This window comes from Mastomys coucha, unplaced genomic scaffold (assembly GCF_008632895.1).
Source record: "Mastomys coucha isolate ucsf_1 unplaced genomic scaffold, UCSF_Mcou_1 pScaffold5, whole genome shotgun sequence".
Lineage (NCBI taxonomy): Eukaryota > Metazoa > Chordata > Mammalia > Rodentia > Muridae > Mastomys > Mastomys coucha.
In genome coordinates, this window is record NW_022196911.1 from 31,556,782 (window position 1) to 31,581,415 (window position 24,634).

Consider the following 24,634-nt stretch of genomic DNA (forward strand, 5'->3'; position numbering starts at 1 on the left):
AAATAAAATAAAAGTTTTAATTAAACTACATACATGGAATAAGGTAAATAGAAGGGTTTTTATTTAAAGGGCTGTAGGAATTTATTTATTAATCTAGATATCCTATCAGGTCCATTTAAGAGTAAGGGAAAAATAAAAACTTTTTTTGTGACTAAAATAATCTATCACCCACAAATAAAAATCTTTTTTTGGTTTAATTTTTTAATTAGACATTTCCTTTATTTACATTTCAAATGTTATCCCTTTTCCTGGTTTCTCCTCTGAAAACCCCTTGTCCCCTCCCCCCCCCCACCTGCTTCCTCCTGGCATTCCCCTAAACTAGGTTATCTAGCTGTCAGAGGACCAAGGGTCCTTCCTCCCTCTGATGACCGACTAGGCCACCCTCTGCTACATATGCAGCTGGAGCCGTGGATCCCTCTGTGTGTAGTCTGATTGGTGGTTGAGTCCCTGGGAGCTCTGGAGGTACTGGTTGGTTCATATTGTTGTTCCTTCTATGGGGTTGCAAACTCCTTCAGCTCTGTGGGTCCTTTCTCTAGCTCCTCCATTGGGTACCCTGTACTCAATCCAATGGTTGGCTGAGAGCATCCACCTCTGTGTTTGTCAGGCACTGGCAGACCCTCTCAAGAGACAGCTATATCAGGCACCTGTCAGCAAACACTTGTTGGCATCCACAATAGTATCTGGGTTTGGTGGCTGTATATGGGATGGATACTCAAGTGGGGCAGTCTCTGGATGGCCTTTCCTTCAGTCTCTGCTACACACTTTGTCTCTGTATCTCCTCCCATGGGTATTTTATTCCCCCTTCTAAGAAGGACCGAAGTATCCACACTTTGGTCTTTCTTCTTCTTGAGCTTCATGTGTGTGGTCTGTGAATTGTATCTTGGGTATTCTGAGCTTCTGGGCTAATATCCACTTATCAGTGAGTGCATACTATGTGCATTGTTTTGTGATTGGGTTACTTTACTCAGGATGATATTTTCTAGTTCCATCCATTTGCCTAAGAATTTCATGAATTCATTGTTTTTAATAGCTGAGTAGTACTTCATTGTGTAAATGTACCACATTTTTTGTATCCATTCCTCTGTTGAGGTTCTTTCCAACTTCTGGCTATTATAAATAAGGCTGCTATGAACATAGTGGAGCATGTGTCCTTATTACATGTTGGAGTGTCTTCTGGGTACACTTTCTTTTCAATAGCTCATGGAACTTTCTCCAAAATCAACCATGAGGTAAGACACAAAGCAAGTCTCAACAAATTTAGAAAAATTTAATTATATCATGTATTCCTACTGACCACGAAGGAATGAAACTGAATAACAACAGCAAGAGAGACTGTAGAAAGTACATAAACTCTTGGAATCAAACAGCATACTGTTGAATGAAAACTGGGTCAAGAAAGAAATCTAGAAGGACATTTTTTAAAATTCTAAAATCAAATGAATATGAAAATACAATATGTCAAAAATCCATGAAACACTATGAATGAAGTTCTAAGACAAAACTTTATAGCACTAAGTGCCTACATAAAAACTGGAGAGATGACATATTAACTTAATAATGTACCTGAAGGGCTAAGAGAAACAAGTATAAACAACATCCTAATAGAATATATGGGAAAAATAAACTCAGGGCTGAAATGAATGAAATAGAAAAACATTACAAAGAGTCAATGAAATGAAGAGTTGCTTTTTTGAAGAGATTAACAAAATTGACAAACCTTTAGCCAAAGTAAACAAGGAAAGGAATAGAGAACCCACCTAAGTAAAATTAGAAAGAAAGAAAATAAACTTTAGTGTAGATACTGAGGAAATCTAGAGAATCTTAAGGGTAGACTATAAAAATGTTTTTCTCTATATATGACCTATACAAATTAAATCAAGTAAATAATTTAAACAGACTCATAACAACCAGTGAGGTAGGAAGCAGTAAGTAAAAATTTCCCAACTAAAGTAAAAGAGCAGGGCCAGATGAATACAACACAAAATTCTACCAGACCTTCAAAGAATAAGTAACACCAATACTCCTTAAATTACCCTATGAAATAGAAAAGCAAGAAACACTGCCAAATAATTCTTTTCATGAAGCTAGCATCGTTCTGATTCTAAACTAGACAAAGATACAAGAGAATAACAACAAAAAAAAGAGGGAAGGAACGAAAAAGAAAATTATAGGCCAACATCGTTGATGAACAAAGGTATAAAAACTTAGTAAAACACTTGCAAATTAAATTTATGAACACATCGAAAGGATTACTTACTATGGTCAAACTGGTTTCATCCCAGAAGTATAAATATGGCTCAACATAGAGAAATCAATAGATGTAATCTACCATATAAACAGACTCAAGGAAAGAGGCCACATGATCATCTCATGAGATGCAGAAATTGGCTTTGACAAAAACCAACATCTTTTCGTGATAAAAGTCCTGGAGAAGCCATTGATACAGGTGACATATCTCAACATAATAAAGGCAATATACAATAAGCCCTTAGCCAGAATCATGATAAATGGAGAAAAATTCCTAAGTATTTCCACTAAAGTCAGGAACAAGATCTGGACGTCTTCTCTCTCCACACCTGTTCAACATAGAGCTTAAGTCTTAGCTAGAGCAATAAAACCAATTGAAGGAGACTAAGTGCATGCAAATAGGCACTGATAATAATTCTCTACATAAAGACATTAAAGACTTCACTGGAAAATTGCTGAAGATGACAGATGGCAGATCTACCCTTAGGATAAGCCCATGGTCCTCATAAACCTTAAATTTAGTTATGGGTTTTGGTAAGACAGTGATTTCTCTAAACAGTGTGGTAGCAAGAAAAGGAATTCAATTTGTCCTACTGGATTTGAATGAAAGGGCAATGTACAGGTACTACCTGTCCAGAGGAACTCTAATGTTTAATACTATTCCCAAGCTAGTAAGAAAATAACCTCATATTCATTAAAGTAACAACCTACCATGAGGACATTGCTATTGTAAAAATATATGCACCAAACATCATGTAATTAATTTCATAAAATAAAAACTATTAGAGCTGAAGCCACAGTTTAATTTTAGCACATTAATAGTGAGTGACTTAACACACTCTACTCTTACCAATAGACATGCCATCACAAAAAAACAGGAGAAGGAAAAGGAGGAGGAGGAGGAGAAGGCGGAGGAGGAAGAGGAGAAGAAGAAGAGCAAATATTTAAATTAAATAAAATTATAGATTAAGTAGATTTAATAGACATCTGTAGAATATTCCACCCAAACACTGCAGAATATACATTCACAGCAACCCATGAAATGGTCTCTAAAATAGACTTCATATTAAGACACAAAGCAAGTCTTAACAAATATAGTAACGTTGAAATAATTCTTTGTAGTCTATCTGCTCACAATACAATAAAATTGAGAATCAACAGCAAGAAGAAAATATAACACACATGCAAATCCAAGGAGATTGATTTACTGAGAATTTTTTCTTATTTCCTTTTCCTTTTCCTTTCTCAGTTCTAGGGACCAGGTCACGGGCCTTGAACATGCTAGGCAAATACTCTATCATGTAGTTAAAACCTCAACTTCTGCACATGGAGATTAAATAGCCCATTATTAAATGGAAAGTGGATAACTGAAGAAATCAAGAAAGAAATCAAGAAATTCTGAATGGTGCTATGTAGACTCTTAGGAGAGAAAAGGCACCATTGGGTCTTACCCAGCCGTGAATCCTATGATCTAGGAGACCAAATGCAATAATGGCACTACCATTACTGGGGTAACTAACCATTTTCTGACTTAATTTTATACTCACTCCATAGGAGGAAAAAGCTATGTTTGGTACTGTAAACCTGATTTTAAAAACATAACGGGTAAGACCATAGGTTCTAGCAGGAACTGAATACAGTTGTTTAGGTATATTGATATATTGTTAAGCTGACATCTAAATATTTATAATATTTACCCAGAGACAAAGCCACTCTAATTCTTAATCAATGAAGCCCCTCTTTCTGGTAAGTGATGGAGAATGAAGAAAATCATGGCTGCACAAGTTGTTGCTGTGATACATACATACAGAAGTGATGTATTAGTGCTCACCAAAAGACATTTATTTATATTATTCTCTCTCAGGATCAGAGAACACTGTAGAAGCATGCAAGACTCAGAAGATGAGGAAATGTGCTGAAAAATGTCATTGCCATTGCAACTATGAACTCCTAGCAGCTGTGAATGCCTCCATTAGGTCTACAGAAGAAGAGTCAGGCATGGATAGAAGAGAGAGTCATGAGGCTCTACCTCCCTCTGCTCAACCAACTATTTGCTACTAATAGATACACGGGGCAGGGAAACCCTTGCCTTCAGTTCTGTGCACACCAATGACTCCACGAGGTTCCACCAGACACCTCTAACCCAATGGTCACACAGGTAGCCTTTGTTAAACTAAATAGATTCCCCCGCAAAAGTAAACATTATGTACCTGGAAAAGGCACTAATTGAGAAGAGTTGTTAGGGATGGGAGGTCGAGAATAGGGTGCAATGGTGAGGAGAATAATCAGACATCATATATGTATATATGACATTATCAAACAACAAAATTAATAAATGTTGTATGAAGAAGGTTAGGATAGAAATTAATAAAGTAAAGGGAGAAGAACAGTATAAAGAATTTATCAAATAAAATTTTGGTTCTTATGAGTGACAAACCCTTAGCAAAACTAAGCAAACGAGAGAAGAGACTGAAATGAATGCAATTAGAGATAAAATTAGAACCATCATAACAATTACTGAAGAAATTCATAACTCACTATGACATACCCTAAAAACATATATTACATTGAATTGGAAAATCTAAAAGAAATGGATGAACTTCTAGATGCATATGATCTACCAAAATTAAACCAAGATGAGATAAATAATTTAAAAAAGATCTATAAGAAGCAGTGAGATTGAAGGAGTAATAAAAAATTTCCCAACTATAAAAAGCCAGGGCCCAGATGGATTCATTGCTGAATTCCACCAGACCTTTCAAGAACTGACACCAAAGCTTCTCAAACTATTCCACAAAAACAGGAAAGGAAGGAACAGTACCAAACTCTATTTATGAAGCCAGCATTATCCTGAAGCACAAAATGGATAAAAACATAACAAAAACCAAAGTTATAAACCAATGTTACCAATGAACATAGTTACAAAAATTTAAACAAATACCTGTGATTTCAATTCAAGAATACATCAAAATGTTACTTATCATGACCAAGTAGGCTTTGCCAAAGTGTGTGGGCAGGGTTCAACATATACAAGTAACTAAACATAGAATATCTCATAAATAGACACAAGGACTGAAGGCACACAGTCATTTCAACAGGTAGAAAGGCTTTCTGAGAAAATCTAACACTTCTACGTGTTAAATGTCCTAAAGAAAATCAGAATATAAAGAACATACCTTAACATAATGAAGGCTATTTATGACAAACATAGAACCATCATTGTACACAATAGGGTAAAAACTCAAAACATTCCCGCTAAAATCAGGAATAAGATGAGAGTGCCTATTTTCTCTCCTCTTATTAAATATAGTGCTAGAACTCTCAACTACAGCAACAAGACCAGAAAAGCAAACAAAGAGATGTAAAAGCTTTTGTGGCAGTGAATGAGAATGGCTCCCATAGGCTTATATGCTTGGTTGACGGAACTGTTTGGGAAGGAATCTGGGGTGTGATCTTGTTGGAGGAGGTGTGTCACTGGAGGTAGGCTTTGGAGTCTAAAAAGCCCATACCATTCTCTAATAGCACCCCCTTTCTTCTCTCTATTTTTCTGCATTATGGTTGTGTCTCAACATGCAATCTCTCAGTGACTGCTTCAGTGCCATGCCTTCTGCCCCGCTTCCATGCTTCCCATCATAGTGGTCATGGATTTTAATCCTTGGAAATGATAAACTCCCAATAAACTCTTTCTTCTATAAGTTGACTTGGTCATGTTGTCTCATTACAGCAATAGAAAAGTAACTAAGACAGCATCTTCATTTAAGCAGAACTGGCAGAATATAAAATTAAGGTAGAAAATTAGAAGCCTCCATATATTCCAATGACAAACATGCCAAGGAAAAAATTAAGGAGACAATCTCATTAAAATTTTCTTCAAAAAGTATCTGGGAATGAATCACCCAAGGATCTGAACAATCTCTAATATTAAAATTTTAAAATACTCAAGAGAGAATTAAAGGAGACACTGGAAGATGGAAAGACTTCCTGCATTCATGTACTAGAAGTCTCAACATTGTGAAAATGGCTATCTTACCAAAAGCAATCTGCATATTCAATGCAATCTCTACCAAAATGTCAAAACCACTTTTCATAGAACTACAGAAACAGTCTCAAGAATCCTTTGGAAGCAGAAAAGAACTCAGGCAGCCAAGGCAACCCTGAGTAAAAAGCATAGCCTTAGAGGCATCGCCATTCCCAACTTCCAACTATAGTACAGAGCCATAGTCCCAGAAGCAGAATGGCACTAGGAAAAAGAAGCAAGGAAACAAAACTGCTTTTACAATTTATTATTTATCTTAGTTTTTCAGATTATAATATCATTACATCATTTTGCCTTTCTCTTTCCTCCCTTCAAAGCTTCCCATATACTCCTCCTTGCTATCTTTTAAATTCAATGCCTTTTTTTTTCATTGATTATTGCTACACACATACACATGGGGGGGCGTGGAGGGAGGGAGGGAATGAGAGAGAGAGAGAGATAGAGATTCCTAAATATATATGTATAATATCTCAGTCTGTATGATTTACTTACACATATATTTTTCAGGGCTGATCATTTGGTACTGGATAAAGAGTTGGTGTAGTCTTCCCTAGGGAAGGCTATTTCTTCCACTTTCGGCTTTCCTTAGTTCTTTGTGTACATGTCAGGCAGCGTTAGTGTGTCTGTTGTTGTCCTTGTTTAGCTTAGGTTTGGGCGGTCATGTCAGTGAGACTTTGTGGGTGTAGCCTTTGACATCTGTTGGGGACACAGTCTTACTGCAAACCTCCTGTTTCTCCAGCTCTTACAATCTTTCTGCCCTCATCTTCTGCAATGTTCCCTGAGTCTTAGGGGACCATCTGATTTTTTTCTTTTCTTTTCTTTCTTTTTTCTTTTTTTTTTTTTCAAAGAATAATAAGTACTAATTGGAGAAAAGACAGTTTCTTCTACAAATAATGATGAAAAACTGGATATCCACTGGTAAAGAATAAAGAATGAGAATAAGTACTGTCTCACTTTAAACAATATCCAAGTCCAAGTGGACCAATAGAATACCCACAATTCTGAAAATGCTAGGAAAAAAAAAAGGAGAGAAAAGACTTCAAGATGTAGACATAGGGAAAGACTTTCTGAATACGCACTCAGTCCCTCAAGAAATAAGACCAATTGCCAACAAATAGGACCTCATGAAATTAAAAATGAATCCACATAGCAAAGGAAGGTTAACTGAGTGCAATAGTGGCCTACAGAGTGTGAGAAGACCTTTACCGGCTATACATTTAACAGAGAAGAAGTAACTAGAATTTACTAAGAAGTGAAAACAAAACCCTGAGTAGTAACAAACAAGTAACCCAATAAAAGATACACTACAGTGCTGAAGCAAGAGTTCTCAAGTAAGAAATACAAATGGTTAATGACTATTATAACATGCATTCAACACCCTGGCTCATTGATGAAATGCAGATGAAAACTAGTCTGTGAGCTATCTTACCTGGTCTGAATGGCTACCATGAAGAAAATGAAGGACAACATATTTTGGAGAGGGAGTGGAAAAAGAACTCTTTATGGTGCTAGAAGTGTAAACTGGAAGAGCTATCATTGAGTTGGCGTGATGCTTCCTTAGAAAGTGAAAAATAATGTTACCACATGATTCCACTATACCACCCAAAGGACTCTATGTTGTACTAGAGAGATACTTGCTCATCTGTGTTCACTGCTGCTCAAACTATAAAAGCAAGAAAAATGCAGCCAACACCACCAAGAGATGAACATGTGGATCTATTCACAATGGAATGCTACTGAGCAGTGAAGAGAATGAATCTGTGAGTATGCTGGCGTAGAAGGAACAAAAAGAAGCTTAAGGGAGAAAAGTAGGCAGGAGAGTAGGAGCACATGAGAAGGAGGTGAGGGAGGAGCACTGGGATGCAAGAGATGAAGGGTGGGGAGAGAAAGAGTCAACCTAAACTTCAGAGGTGCGAATGTAAACATTCCATGAGCAAGCCTGTTAGGCTAATAACGTACATGAATAATACCAAAATAATGCATTTGCTTTAATATGAAAGTCATATTTTAAAAAATGAAAATGCTTTCTTGCAGCTGCACGTGGTAACTTTGGTCTATAATCGGCTCTTGGGAGTGTAGGAAGCTGGTTCAGGATTCCAGGATCATCCTCGGCTACAAAGTGAGTCTGAGGACAGATTGTGCTACGTGAGAACCTGTCTCAGTACCTTCCCTTGCTACAAAAAAATCTCTCCATGAAGGAAAAATGGTGGTTTCACTGTTGAAGTCTACCAAGTCACTAAGGATGAGCTAAAACCCATATTACTCAAAGTGTCTTACAAAATAGGAAGGGAATACATATCACCAAACTTGTTATATGAGGTCAGTATTATTCTTACACCAAACCAGAAAAGGAGAAAATAAAAAGAAAACCATAGAGCAATAGCTTTAATTAATATACAGGGAAAAGTGAAAAAAAACTTTAAGATATATAGAGTTAGGCTAGGACTCCTTGTAAAGGACTCCAAGAGCATCCAAAATAATCCCAATATTTACAAATGAAATTACACAACACTTAAAAACTTCTGCTCAGCAAAGGAGACTAGCCACAAGAGTGAACAGAGAGCCCACACAATGAACTTCAAAAATTAAACACTAAAAATAACTTCCAGAGCTCCTGAGGTCAACTCCTAGTACTTACAAGGTGGCTCATAACCATTTATAGATCTGATGCCATTTTCTGGCATGCATGTGTACCTGCAGACAGAGCACTCCTACGTTAAAAATATATTTTAAAAATTAATTTTTTTTAAAAAAAATCTATGTTTAAATAGGTGCTGGAGAAATGGCTCCATGTTTAAAAGCATTGGATGCTCCTGCAAAGGATCTGGGTTCAATTCCTAGCAGCTCACAACTGTCTCTATATCCTGTTCCGGGAGAGCCAACATCCTTATTTAGACATACATGCAGGCAAAGCACCAGTGTACAGAAATAAATAAATAAATAAATAGATAAATAGATAAATAAATAAATAAATAGATAAAACAGTCAAACAGATAATAGTCAATGAACTGAATAGAGAATTTTCAAGAGGAAATACAAATGCTCATAAACGTCTTCCTCCCTTCCTTCCTCCCTTTCTTCCTTCCTTCCTTCCTTCCTTCCTTCCTTCCTTCCTACCTCCTTCCTTCCCTCTCTCCTTTCTTTCTCTCTCTTTCCCTCCTCTTTCTTTCTTTCTTTCTTTCTTTCTTTCTTTCTTTCTTTCTTTCTTTCTTTCTTTTATCTTCAACCCCCTTAGCCATTAGGGAAATGCAAACTAAATTGTTCTGTGATTCCATTCTCAGTCAGAAATGGCTATCATCAAGAAAACAAATTACAACAAATGCTGGAGAGGATCCAGGGAAAGAAGGCCTCTTCTACACTGCTGGGAGAAGTGTGAAGAGACGCAGCCACTATGGAAGGCAATATGAGTTTCCTAAAAACATTAAAGCAGATAGCTTTAAAATAGAAGCTACCATGTGAGCTCTCTGAGGTATGTAAGCAAAGGAGCCCAAGTCCATGAGTGTTTGCATACATGTTTATTGCCATACTACACATAATGCCTAAGAAACAGTCAGCCTCAATGTCCATTCATGGATGAATGGCTAAAGAAAGTATGGTATATACATAAAATGGGATTTTTTCCATTGACAAGAAAAGTGAAATAATATTACTTGCAAGAAAATGTCTAGAACTAGAATTCACTGTCATACAACATACGCCACACTCAGAGAGATACAAGTTTTTCTTATTTGCAGATTTTAAATGTGTGTATGTGTCTGTGTGTGTATATGTGTGTGTGTGTATGTGTGTGTGTGTGTGTGTGTATGTGTGTACTGTGAAAGAAGAAAGGGGATCATAGAGAGATCAAAGAGAGAGATAGTGGTGGGGAAGATATCTTCAGTACTAGAGGAAGAACAAGTAATGGAATAAAAGAGATATGAAAATAGAAGACGGTTATTTGGAGAAAGAAGTGAGCAGGAAGAAGGGAGTTGGGGGGATCAGAAAAGGGATAAATAAGAGTGAAGTATAATGGCAGATAGAATTAAAATTAAAATTCTGAAGGGGACTCATCACTTTGTAAGTTAACTAAAAATTTGATTTAAAGTTTATGCTCCCAGTTTGAAGGTTACTCAGGGGACCTAGAGTTCTTGTATGCTTTCTCCTTTACAAAGAGGTATGTGCTCCATGCAGTGGTGGCGCACACCTTTAATTTCAGCACTTGGGAGGCAGAATCAGGCAGATCTCAGTTTGAGGCCAGCCTGGTCTACAGAGAGAGTTCTAGGACAGCTTAGGCTACACAGAGAAACCCTGTCTCAAAAACAAACAAACAAACAAACAAACAAACAAACAAAACGTACAAAAAGTGGGTTGTGCATCTAGGTCTGAATCTATAAATCTGTACTGACTCTACACAGGGTTACAGCTATGAGATCTCCAGAAAGGATACCCTTTCCACACTTCTAGTTTGCAAGACACAGTTCAGAAAAGAAAAGCTGCATCCTGCATGTGAGCTGGGGCTAAGAAACAACATTTTCAGGGGGGATGGTGGTGGTGCATGCCTTTAATCCCAGCACTTGGGAAGCAGGCAGAGGCAGAGGCAGAGGCAGAGGCAGAGGCAGAGGCAGAGGCAGAGGCAGAGGCAGAGGCAGAGGCAGAGGCAGAGGCAGAGGCAGAGGCAGAGGCAGAGGCAGAGGCAGAGGCAGAGGCAGAGGAGAGTGGGTCTTTGAGTTTGAGGCCAGCCTGATCTACAAAGCAAGTTCAAAATCAACCAGGGATACACAGAAAAGCTCTGTCTGGAAAAACAGGCTACCACCACATCCCCCCCCCCCCAAAACAATTAACCTCAACAGTTTCTAGAAAGAAGATAACAGTGGGTTGAGCATATAGCTCAGCCGTGGACCATTTGCCTGGCATGGCTGAGGCCCTGGATTGGATTTCTCAGAATTGCAAAAAGCAAAACAAAGAGCAAGCATTTTGGAAAGTGCTGTTCCAGTCTACACCCAAAGATACATCTTCCTTTATCTTCTGCTTAGAAAGACCTTTTTTTCACTTGCTTAATATTCCTTCCATAATTCATCTCAGGTGGCTGTACTAAGACCACTGGAGACCACTCTGCAATCCTTCTCAGGCTGGAAGGATCCTAGGCTTATGTCCCATGGTCTGCTGTATCCTCAAATCTTTAGGAGTAACAATAGCTAACTAACCTGTACTGACTGGCTGACGGACAGAGCAAATGATAAATGGCATGATGGCATAAGCTCCGAGGATCTTCCGAGAATACAGTATATTCAGGAGGCACACTCTCCAGCCATTGCCCATATTGAGAGAGGTGTCCTGAGGCTTCCAAGGAGGGATACAGAATGTCCTATTAGAGGTACCTAAACCCTACTTGCTTATGCATTTGTAGGAGGATAGGAAGAGATAAGAGTCACTTGATATAGTAGGCAGATTCTGAGCACTGCCATCCAGACTGGAGCCTGAAGGACCGTTGAGAACTCAGTTTTCATATCAGTACCAGCTTTGGCCAGAGGCCCAGCCATCCTCCCTGTAGAGTCCCTGGTTGCTAGGCTACCTGAAAGCGCAGAGTGAGGACTGCAAGCCAGTTAGACTGATTGATTGATCTCTGTAGGGTGCTTACTATTTGTGGGGCGTTCTCTCATTTATTCTCACAACAACCTGATGAGGAATGGTTCTCATGTTGTGGAGGTTGAAATGGAATCTAGAGAGGCTAATCCATGCATGTGTCAGCTACTGCATGGCGGAAGCAAAACTCAAACTCTGCCCAGGGAAGCTGTACTGTCTGGTCTCCTTTGCCCCAGGCTGGACCTCATGGCCTTCCCTACTTGATGTTGTCATCAGTGATAGCCACGTTTACACTGTTGTAACAAAGTATTTGAGAAAGTCAATGAAGGGATGAAAGGTTGATTTTGACTCACACTTCCAAATGTTTTAGCACATAGTAGCTTGCTCCACTGCTGTTAGCCTTGTAGCAAGGCAAGGGGCATCATGACTGAAAGGCAATGAGAAAGAAAGCTACTTGACTCACTGTAGCCAGGAGGCAGAGACAGGAAGGAACATCTTTCAAATGCCTCAGTGACCTACTTCTTCTAACTGGGCTTCACCAACAAATAGCCCATTCTGCTATCAGATTATCAAAGATTAATCCATTCATAACGTCAGCACTCCTATGACCCTGTCACCTCCCAAAAGAACTAGTCCCTGGGAACCATGCTTTCAACACAGGACAGTTCATATTCAAACCATAAGTGACACTGAATTTTCTCTGTGTGCATACACATGCACCTTAATTTCTCCACCTTAATTTCTGCAGCAGACGCTCTCACTGAATTTCTGGCTTGCCATTTCAGTTAGACTGGCTGGCTGGATAGTCTCACTGTCCTGGATTTACCTGTTTCAGTGGTTGGAGTTACAGTTACCAGTCTTTATCTTTATATAAGTACTGAGGATCTAAAACTATCTCTTCCTGCTTGTTCAGGAAGCGCTTTACCCACCAAGCCATCTTTCTATTCCCAACACCTACGTTCTTAAGCTTGACAAGACCATATCTCCCTAAAGTAACGATGACATCTTTCATCTCCATGTCTGCAGTACATTCTATAAACATTTGCAGAGCCCATGAATAGGCAGATTTTTATCCTTCATTATCTCACAAGGCAATGCCCTCATTATATAGCCTTTTGATCTAGTCCATGAGCAGAGTGGAAGATACTTCTCTGAAGACTCAGTAACCCAGATGGCATTGGGGTCAAGGTCAGTAAAACCAGAGCCACCCAAGTCTCCTCCAACATGCACAAAGGCTGCACAAGGAGGCAGGCGTGCGCACACTCTTCTGCCCAGTGCCCCACTGACATGGTATCTTATGGCACCTTCCCGTCTAATTGTCTTTAGCCAACTCTTTATCAAAAATGTCATCTTTGGCTCCTTGCCCTTCCTCAATCAATAGAATGGCCTCATGCAAAAATATATCAAGTATGTCACCAAGGAGAAGGAACAAACCGGGAATATGACCAGTCACAAAAATCATTCCCCAGGTACTAAAGAGCAATAGAATGGTAGGTGCTGGGTGTCTCTCTCCTTGTACTGGCTAAGCTATAGGCCATGTAAAAGCTTAGCTTTGGGTAAGTGACTTCTGACCCTCGGTCTCCACCCTCTCTCCCCTGTGGTACATATGGCACAGGGACTTCCCTGTGGGGTCATGTCAGTTTGGCTCCTGGTAGCACTCAGTGTCTGCATTCTTAAGGCTATTGTCAAAAAGCCTTGGCATACTGTGAGTTCTCTGAGCAGCAATTCCACTCCAATAATTCATCACAAGGAAATTATTAAAAAGAAAATCCATGCACGTGGGCCTCAAAGCTGCTTACTGAAGAACGGTTTATAATACTAAAGAGGATGACTGGATAACTTCTCTTTTTTAAAAAAATCTAGACCGTTTTTAAGATTTTAAAAAATATTCAATGAAAGAATATTCAGATTTGGAAAGATTTCCTCCTCACTATTAGGAGGCAGAGATACAGCTTTTTGTTTTTTGGTTTTTTTTGTTTGTTTGTTTGTTTTGTTTTTGTTTTGTTTTTGTTTTTTAAAGAATGTTTGATCCCATACTAAAATTTTTAAGTTACATTTGTCTGTTTAGTGCACGGGTACAGACCTGTCATGGCATCCATGTCAAAGCCAGAAGACAACTCTTGGGAGTCAGTTTTCTCCTTCTATCATATGAGTCCCTGGATCAAACTCAGGCCACCAGGCCTGGCAGGTAACACTAAAGCAGCAGTGCCATCTTAAGGGCCCTGATCTCTTTTTTCAGCTTTAACCATGTGTGTGGTTGTATGTGGGTGTATGCATCTGAGTGTGTGGTTGTATGTGGGTGTATGCATCTGAGTGTGTGGTTGTATGTGGGTGTATGCACCTGAGTGAGTGCAGGACCTTATGAATTCCAGAAGGGGGCATCAGGTCCCTTGGAGCTGGAGTTAAAAGTAGTTATGGTCTGCCCAATAAAGTTGCTGGGAACCAAACCCAGGTCCTCTGCAAGAGCAGTAAGTGCTCTTAACTGCTGAGCCCGCTCTCTGAGTCTTTGACCTCATATTTTAGAATACATGAGCAGAAAAGAGTAATGTACTCTAAGGCCCACTAAAAATAAACCAGTATTTTCTATTTTCTTTATTAGTATCATAATAAGAAAAACACAAGTCAAACTATTGTCTAAAAAGGCAAGTGGAATCTGTGTGGTATTTCTGGGGTTTTGGTTGAGGGATGTTTTGAAAAGCTTGCTGTCTTCTCACTAGTATTTTACAACATTGCTATAAGCACATACGCTTTTCATACCCATTTTATAGATGAGAGAGGGATCCTTAAGCACAGAGATGCCAATGAGTTGCCCAAGGCCACACAGCCCAGAATTGCCAGAACTCATAATTGGACTGCACTGTACTGCATTCTCTGTGTTTAGAACAGCTAAATCAGTATTCCACAGGATGCCTATTTAAGCACTATTTTAAAAATATATATTTATACATCCTAAAAATTATGATTCAGCCCTTCATTGACTTGATTTAAATAGTAGCAACTAGTTATCTGAAGATATTTGAGACGAGTAAGAGGCCACTTGAAGCAAATGCATTTAATAAATGGAAAAATGTGTAATTAAGATTTTACCTTGCAAAAGGAAACTAATTAAGAATATATTTTATCTCATAGTTAGGAAGATTTGGGTATATTTGCAAATATCTAATAGTTATTTGAATGAATACTTAGTTTTCATGTGTACAAAAATGTGACACCAGATATTTCATTCTGTCTCAGCCTCATCGATCGCCCAACACATCCTGTTTTCCAAGATGTCAAGAGATGGGCATGATGTGAATCTCAGAGTAGATGAGACTCACAAAACCAGCATGCTAGCTTTTCAGCTGACTGGGCAAACACAATTGAAAGGGACTCTTATTGTGTGTGTGTGTGTGTGTGTGTGTGTGTGTGTGTATGCGTGTGTATGTGTGTGTATGAGTGTATGTATATGTGTGTGTGTGCATGTGTGTGTATGTGTGTGTGTATGTATATGTGTGTGTGTGTGTGTGTGTGTGTAAAGAGTGGATACCTACATCCAACTTCCCAGAATCTCTTTTTATGTTTTCTTAATTGTCCTCCTTGAAGTGCCAATGAATTTTCTGATTTCCCTTGCCTTGAAGTGAGGCTGCCTCTAAATCCAGATCCTTAAGTGCAGGACCCTTCTGTAAGTACTGGATACACATGCGGTCTCTGGCACTGGTTTCATTGACTTAATGAAATTCCTAGTTTTGACAGGAGCTGTAATTTTGCTCTGTAACAATGAAGCTTACATCCCAGAGGTGCTCTTGGGAATGACTGAGTACCAGATAGGAAGGTGTCCGACCTTCATGTCCAACACACAGCAGCTCTGTGACCCCAAACTACACCTGTGCTTTCATCTGTCAAACGGGAGTGCTACTAATAGAGCTGTTGTAAGGATAAACTAAGTTAATTCATATGAAACAATTAGTCTGAGGGACACTGAAGCCCTTGATAGTAACACGAGTCATGATTACCATCAGTGGGCAGAGCTACTAGCCTGAAGTGCTTGTGTGTATGTGTGTGTGTGTGTGTGTGTGTGTGTGTGTGTGTGTGTGGAAAGTTTTCATGTGATCAGATAAGGACTTTAGGGGGACGTCCGAGAAGCTCTTAATTTTTGTGAGGATTCAGAACAAAGACTCTCGTAACATCTTTGAACACAGATTTGAACTTCTGTAACTGTCATTTATTAGAGGCTTGAAGACAAGCACCAGGCTCCCTCTGATCCCAGGTTGATGTGTGTCTGCTCAGATAAATTCATACAAGCAGCCGCACCGGAGGCTCTTGCTCAAGCAAATGCAGGGAGAGCAGAGGCACCTGCTCATGTCAGGACGGAAAACCAGGAGTGGAATTCCAAATGAACATACCACATGCCCCAGAATGGAAATTTTCCTTTCTCATTTTTTAGAAACAGGGTCTTTGCTATAGAGGTCAGGTTGGCCTTGAACTCATGATCCTCCTGCCTCAGTCTCCCAAGTTCTAGAATTTCAAGCATGTGCTACAACGCCTAGGAAGATTACCCCCGCCCCGCCACACAGACAGAATTTAAAGCTTGAGTGAGACTCGTCTCCTTTTATAACTAAGGCAAAGGTTGTGAGAAGTTGTTAGACATTTTAAATGATTTAACCTTGAAATAATTATTTCCCCTCATTTCACTTTCAAGCTTGTGGATCAATTTAATTGAAGAGCATCCACAGCCTGTAAGGGAAATGATTAAAGAAAGCTCTGCTTCTCTTCACAGCCACATAAGTATATTCATTATGATTTTTGTCAAAAGTGTGCAAAGAAAAACAAAGTATATGAAATCAATTGCATCTTGAGGTTGACTAGATTACAGGCATCACCAGAATCTGGCTCAGGCTTGATTGACTCAGAGTAGACCCAACTGTGTCACAAAGTCACCTTTCTTAAAGACAGACTACGAAAGCTAAGAGGCTATGTGAAATATATTAACAAATACCCATTTTCCACCAATCAAAGGAGTACATTTTAAGGTATTATATTTATTTTTAGTTTCTCTCTCTCTCTCTCTCTCTCTCTCTTTCTTTCTTTCTTTCTTTCTTTCTCTCTCTCTCTGTGTATGTGTTAGAGATGGTATGTAATATGTAAATAGTATACATAAAATGTATACTTAAAAATTCAATTCCAGTTCTATTCTCCTATATTATTCTTAGAAGGAACCTCTCTATTGAGTTAATTTCCATGAGAGATACATTCTTCTCAATTCATGGATTAAACCAACAGCTGACTAAAAATATTTACAAAAAGTTGTATTTGTACTAAACAAGGGCATTCCCCCTTGCTGCTGTTGCCTAAGCAATATGGTTAAAAACTGTTTAGCCAGCATTGGCACTGGGTTGAGGAAGATAAGTTGTCTAGAAAGGGCTTAAAGTGGATGAAAGACTGTACATAGGTTTCATGCAAATACTATGTCATTATATAGAAGGAAATTGAGCATCCTAGGATGTTGGCACCTTGGGACCAATCCCCGTGGATACTGTGCATGTAGATGAACACAAATACATTAATATTGTAATAATATATGCAGATTTGGAACTAGAAACTATATGCAAATAAAACTGTCACTTTTTTATTTTATACCTGGAGTTCCTCCTGAGATTTTATTAGAAGACAAAGGTCCTTTGCTTGGAAAGCTGGCAAATACTTGACTTCCAGAACCTCCAGGATTCCTCCTGGACTACTTATGAGACACAGTGGTATCGCTGACCTGGTCCTCTTAGCTTTCTTCTATCTTTTGGAGTTCCAGAAAGGCCAGCATCACAGTTTGAAAACACATAGTGTATCCTGTGTGTGTGTGTGTGTGTGTGTGTGTGTGTGAACTTAACACAAGCTAGAGTTACCTGGGAGAGGAACCTCAGTGGAGAAAATGCTTCTGTCAGATTGGCTGTAGGCCAATGTATATGTATAGAGCATTTTCTTGATTAGCGATTCCTGTGGGAATGGCTAGGCTTATTGGAGGCAGCACTGACCCTGGGCTGCTGGTCCTGGGTGCTCCAAGAAAACAGGATGAGCAAGTTATGGGGAGAAAACTAGTAAGCAGAGTTCCTCCATAGGAACTCTGCTTCGGTTTCTGCCTTGAGTTCCTGCTCAGACTTCCCGTGAGGGACTAGGATCAAGATGTGAAGACAAATACATCCTTTTCTACCCAAGCTGCTTTTGGTCATGGTGTTTTATCTCAGAAAAGAACGCTTCCTAAGACACAGGGTTTACTTCCGCAGCCCACCAGCTCTCCCACTGAACCCAAGCATCCCTAGCTGATTTCTCCTAACCACTGGGAGGGTGTTCCCACCTCTGGTGGCAACCGGGATGGTACCAGTTCACCACTGGGAGTGTCTTGAGAATGTCCTTTCCAAAAGCACTTTCAGACCTTTGGGAGCAGGTGGGGGGCGGGGAATCCAGTTGATTCCACAAGAGCTTTCTAAAACACATGGCTGTGGAGACATGCCTACCTGACTGACAACGGAAATGACCATCTTCTTGGAGCTTCTGTAAAATGCTCGGTGATGTCCTAGAAGACTGGCTGCAAGCCCTGGGATTACCTCCAGCCTGCTGCACCCGAGGGACAGACCCAGAAGAGCCCAGCTCATGGATACCTGGGCCCCGTGCAGACAGACAGGTAGTGGCAAGATGGTATAGCTAGAGGGTTGAGATAATCCATTGCCCCAGTATTCCAGATTCTCACTTCAGCTTGAAACCATGGCAAAGCTTCCTTACCAGGGCAAGAAAGAAGGAATGGAACAAGGAGAAGAATTCCTTTCCCAAGAAGGCTCTGAGACAGATCAGAATGAGCCAGAGGCAGGAAAGGCTAATACCACTAAACGCCATGCGCAAATTTGCTTTTGAAAAATGTCATTAGGAGGATGCTGTGGATGAGGACAGAAAGGAAATGTTTGCTCAGCTCATTTTCATCTGAATTGGCACATGCCCAGTCTGCCACATTTGCATTTATTTGGTATGATCACGAGGTAATCTGTGGTCTCTTGAACCTCTCTTCTTACAGGGCCGTCCATGTAACTTGTGGACTGCTTCGTTTCTGCCATAGAAGCATCTCTGTGTAAACGAGGGGCTGCTGGCTCCCACTTACATCTTATCGCTGCTCCATGCCTCATACCCCCTGGCAATCAAGCTTCCGTTCAAGTTGCTGCTGGAAGTCACTGGGCTCCTGGCTCCATCAGTCTGAGTGATGAAGTAGGCATTTTTAATATTTGCTAAACAGGATTGTGGAGAAGGTGAAGTCTCGGCAGGGCTCCCAAGCGGGAACTGCATCTTGTTGTCTCAGGTTAATCATGTACCTAATTTGCCGATTATTGACTTGTTCTCGCAAAGGGTTTTCCTTGGCTTGACACATCAGCAGCAGTCAGTGATGAACTGTCAAGCAAACTTGCTCGCTGCCTTAACCACCCAAAATCCGGACTTGCAGCAACAGACTCTGATCTAAGATTTCCTCGGATGCCAAGCCCCGAAGCCTGGTCACATGGTTATTTTTTTTCCTCCCTCGGCCTAATCTGTTTTGTAGCTAGAACCAGGGTTCAGCAAACCTGACACGATTTGTAGGATTTCAAATATTTGGCCAGATCTAGCCAGCTTTGGCTGTACACACACCATCCCCATAAGAATTTGAGTTGGTAGTTTAAGACTGATTTATTTTCTTCACTGTGTCTTAAAAAGAAATGCAATGTAGGGTGTAAAAAAAATGCTGCATTTAAAGCACAAAGATAGCATCCTTTCCAACTGGCAGTGTTTGAGAAATGGTAAGAACTAAATTATGGAAGGGAGAAGTAAATGAATTAGTCACCGACACAATGCTGTCTTATGTTAAGTGCTCTCTGGAGAATCTAGCAAATGAATGTGGTCCATAAGGGTTTCTTTGTAGGAGTGTACACAGACCAGCCACCAGGACTGTCACTGCACTGTGAGTGGGACTCACTATGGTTTTTCATTCATATTTCTGGGCCCCTTCTTCCGGGACTATCACCGACTCCTAGGATATGACTTGTTATGGGCAATAAGAGAAGGGACTTGGGTTTCATGAGCTACGGAATTCTTTGGTAATGAGTACAGTTTTTTACCTCCCCTTGCTTTGCTATAGGGAACTGGCCTTGCATAGGGCAATAGGTCTCTGTCCTTGAATCAGAAGATGATATAAAACAAAGTCTTCATTAACTGAAGATGAGCACATGAAGCTTGGATCAGAATCTTGGTGCTGATATTTGTAGTGAGATAATTCTTTGGAGGGGTTGTGCTGTAAGCAATCCAGCACCGAGGAGGGGGTTCAACGGTAGCTTTGGCCTCTGCCCAATGCTATGTAGCAATCTCTTAGCTGTGGTGACCACAAGTATGTCCAAACATTGCAAACAGCTCTCTCCATGGTGGAAGTGGGGGCAGGTCACAGTCTTCCCTGTCACCAGTCTTCACCTATTACCAGACTGAGCAAGAAACAGCATTTGCCATTTTAAGCCACTGGGACTGTCATTTTTTTTTTTTTTAAACTGCAATGGATATGCTTTGCTAGAGCAAACACATATGAACATTTAGCCAAAGGGGACTACTTCAAATTATGAGTATTTTTTCTTTCTTCTCTTTTTTTCTTTGTTTCTTGGACTTTTTTTGCAATGAAAACATAGTTTGTTCTTCAGTAAGAAGAAATAAAGAGAAAATTAATTTTAGTTTTAAAGCTCATATTTGCATAATTACCTGTCTGTATCAGTGTTTTTATAACACATACACACAGATACATACACATACACAAATGAGAGAGAGAGAGAGACAGAGAGAGAGAGAGAGACAGAGAGAGACAGAGAGAGACAGAGAGAGACAGAGAGAGACAGAGAGAGACAGAGAGCACGAGTGAGCTTTTGGAGGTGATTGTACTGGGAGGAGAACCCTGGACTTTGCACATGTAAGTTGAGTGCTTTTCCATCTCAGTTTCCAGTGCTAAAGTACAATGAAATACACAGTATTTTCTCTTGGGCATTCGTCTACCAAGGTTTTCCACATGTTCACTGTGTTGTTCCGTCTAGTATTATATAACCACAATAATGTTGTGGGGAGGGTAACTCAGGCAAAAGAGACAGTCAAGGTAAGGTGGACTTAGAGACACAGCCGGGTGACCTGCCTTTGTGCCAGTGTCCTGCCTCTGCTCAGAAGCTCTTTGCTTAATGGCAGGAGTCTCTCTCCCATGCCAGGTTCCTTCTGTATCTTTTATAAAGAACCAGTTTGAGAAAAAGTCAGCTGGGAACGATTCTGAATCTTGGGAAATTTAAGCAGGTTAAAAAGAGAGAGAGAGATAGAGATAGATATTCTCATCTGTATTTAATATCCTTGGACAAGGGTACTAAACTTGTAGGCTCTTGGTCAGAGCAAGATACTCTATAAAATTTAAACATGGCCATTTCATGCAACACAGTCAATGGAATTCCATCCCCTCTCCCCTCCCTTCCCTTCTCTTTCTCCAGCTCAAATGAGTCACCTTGGCTAGACTGCCAATCCCCATAGAACTTATGTTCCTTGATAGGATATGCCAATCGAAATGAGAAATTCTATAATAGCTTGAGACGTGTGTTAGTCGCCTATCCCTGCAAAGAGCTCAGCACTGTCTCCTGTAGGAAATGTAGCTCATCAAATGGACATGAATGCCTGTAATGACAGGTAGTGAATGTAAGGATGCGCATGGAGTAGTTTTCTCCCTTCTCCCTGTCTTTTAAAGCCCTGCCCTGAGAGTGTACCTGTCTTGTGCATTTCTGGGCCTCTATACTGAGCTATGCTTCCTGACCCCCTTAACACACCCCATATTCCTACATTGGCAGTTAGACTGAGGTCCCAGCTCCTATCAGCTCCTTGCTATTCATTTCCCTTCCCTTGAAGTGTATGCTGAGGCTGTCCCTGGAGTGGAGCTATTTTGAGAGGACATCACTAGAACAATCACGAGCTTGGCAGGAGATGGACAGTGTGGTGTAGCCACAAAAGAAGAAAAGACATTGTCATTGAGGACGGGAGTCCTGAATGTCAGAACAGCAGGGAAATGGAGTGGAGTGTGTCTGTAGCTGCTGTCTGTTATCACTCAGTTGCAAGGCTGTCATACTGTCTTGCTGTAATCATGACTTTCCCAGGCTCTGGTATCCAGAGCTTGCAAGGCAAAGGGGAACAACAGAGCCTGAGAAGGACAGGAAGAAGCAACATTTTTTTCTTCCCATAGCATAGCTCCTTGCAGCTGGCTAGCTGAGGGGAAGGTTATGCTCAGCTGTGCCTAGAGGCATGTTCTTCCATTCCCAAATCGTGCTGATAAGCAGATTTCCACACTGTAAATCCTTCCCTACGCCACAGCCAAGCCGGTGGAGCCTGAAGGTCAAGGACACCACCTAACAACTTCCATAGTAGCACCCTGCTGCCTGGCCAGCCATTCTGGAGTTGCCTCGGGGACTCCCTTCAGCTGAATTCTTCTTTCTCCGGATGAGAGTCTCTTTGTAAAGCAGCTGTCTGCTTGGTCAGAGACAGTGTTCACTCAGCTCTGGATAATCCGAGCCTGGCCCAATAAATGTTTTTTTCTGGATGGATGGATAGAGGACTCATTGATTACCACTTTACATATTGGTCCCAATAGCATGTACTGTGTATGGTAATAAAAACCCACACAGCCCTCCCCTGCTCAAACAAACAAAACAAAACAAAACAAAAAAACAGAAACAAAAAACCCCCGAATAGCCCTTAGAGTCCTTATATCGATTATTGCCAGCTCTAAAGATAGGATTGCAAATAAGTTTCATCTCGAGAGTCAACACTGGTCGATTGGTAGTGGCTGCCTTGAGAGCTGTGTGGGGAGGTATTTGTATATCAGGCTCGGTGAGGAAAAGTGCTGCAATCGATTAACAATGTCTGCTGTGAGACAAGGATAGGGTGGTCTGACTGCTTTCTGTTTGCCAATGATTTTAAAGCCTTGATTTCTTCCAATAGAATTTTCTAGATGAGTATCTTTTCAACACATTTCAAAGCCAGCTTCGACTGGACATCTGGTTGCTTTCTCTCCACAGTGTGCTTTCTAAGGTACTTCATATTTTTGCTGGGTTTGAGGCGAAAACGTAACTTTTCTCAGAAAATATAATTCTTGTTGGAAAAGAAAATCAAGCTAGGTAGGTGATAGTTCAGTCCATGTATAACGAAATATATCCCAAGAGGCAAGTCTACAAGTCAGTAAAGGTTCCTGCATCAGCTATTAAGCTTGTACCACAGAAGGGAGCAAGAAGAGATGCTTCCACAGCTACCATTGTAGTGAGAAAACTCTGGCCTCGATAAGAATAATCAGACAAGACTGGATAAGCATGAGTTCCAGCAGGGAGTCTACTCCCTCACTCAATCTCTGGCAACCATCTCCCCTTTACATTGCAAAGCATTTCCCAAGGAGCTCAGCTTAGGTACCACAGAGAAACATCACTGGACATCGGTTCCATACGTCACTCTTTCTACACATGATACATTACCTAGTGTGACCTTAATGAAATGACTCTTCAACATAAGCTACCCCCAAATTAACTTCTAGTCTGATCAGCTAATTTCAGAGTAGTTTCATTACCCAAAAGAAGTTGTGGGTCCTGCTAGAAGTCAGTCTCCAGTCCCTGGCAACCATGCACCTACCTTCCACATCTAAGGATATGCCTAGCCCAGATAGTTTATACATGGACAAATGGTACAACACAAGGCTTTGGGGTCTGACTTCCTTTAGCATGGTGTACCCATGCATGATGTATCAAGTCAAAGCAACCCATTCCTTTTTATGCCTGAGTAATATTCCATTGTACAGACATGTCACATTTTGTTGGTCTAGCCATCTATCATTTGGGCAATCATATTGACTTTCACTTGCTGGTTATTTTGAATAATGCTGTAGAGAACATTCATGTGGACTTGAAAGAAATAATGCTTGTACTTCTCGTTGACCATATACCTAGAAGAGAAGCTTCTCTGTCCTGAGCAATTCTATAGTCATCTTTCTCAATATCTGCCAACCTTATTCTGGAGTGGCTGGACCATTTTGATACCAAGTATACACCGAAGTTCTAATTTCTCCAGCACCCTGTGGCTGCTTGTGTTTTAATTACAGGTACTTCAGTAGGTACAAAGCAATGTGTCTATATATGTCACCCATCAAGTTCCATCAAGTGTGGTCGTACCTGTGCATGAGATGGTGGTAGTCCTCTTCTTATGTAGACACCAAAGAGGGCATCCTTCCCCAGGGAGATGTTGAACTTTAAGAACTGAGGCTGACTGATGTGAATCTGGGACCTCCAAAACACCCCGGGTGGGACTTCCTGTGTCACCCGCCGACCGACTTCTGCCTCTCCACTGTCTATGCTGCTGTTTTTCAATGACCAGGGCACTAGAACACAGGAATGACAACGAGTCAATGACATTTGTATGCATTAGTTGATAGTACATTCATATTTAGTTATATGCCAGAATTTGTTTTTGTTGTTGTTTCAAAATTAAGATTAAACTCATTTTCTTTGAGTGACAGCTAAAACATTGAGGATTTAAACAACAACAACACACCGGGCAGTGGTGGCACACACCTTTAATCCCAGCACTTGGGTGGTAGAGGCAGGCGTATTTCTGAGTTTGAGGCCAGCCTGAGCTACAGAGTGAGTTCCAGGACAGCCAGGGCTACACAGAGAAACCCTGTCTCAAAAGACCAAAGCAAACCAAACCAAACCAAACAAAACAAAATAAACAAAACAAAAACCTCCAAAAAACCCCAAACAA

At 40.4% G+C, this 24,634-nt stretch overlaps 1 protein-coding gene across 19 annotated transcripts in view; it reads right to left on the bottom strand.

The window, feature by feature from the left end:
- Positions 1 to 24,634, bottom strand: part of Tenm2 (teneurin transmembrane protein 2) — a 1,239,808-nt gene that overhangs the window by 177,962 nt on the left and 1,037,212 nt on the right. For all 19 annotated transcript variants that reach the window (XM_031353724.1, XM_031353722.1, XM_031353721.1 and 16 more), the window contains one exon: positions 24,046 to 24,251. In XM_031353724.1, coding sequence (XP_031209584.1) covers positions 24,046 to 24,251 — 206 coding nt within the window. The remainder of the gene's footprint in view (positions 1 to 24,045; positions 24,252 to 24,634) is intronic.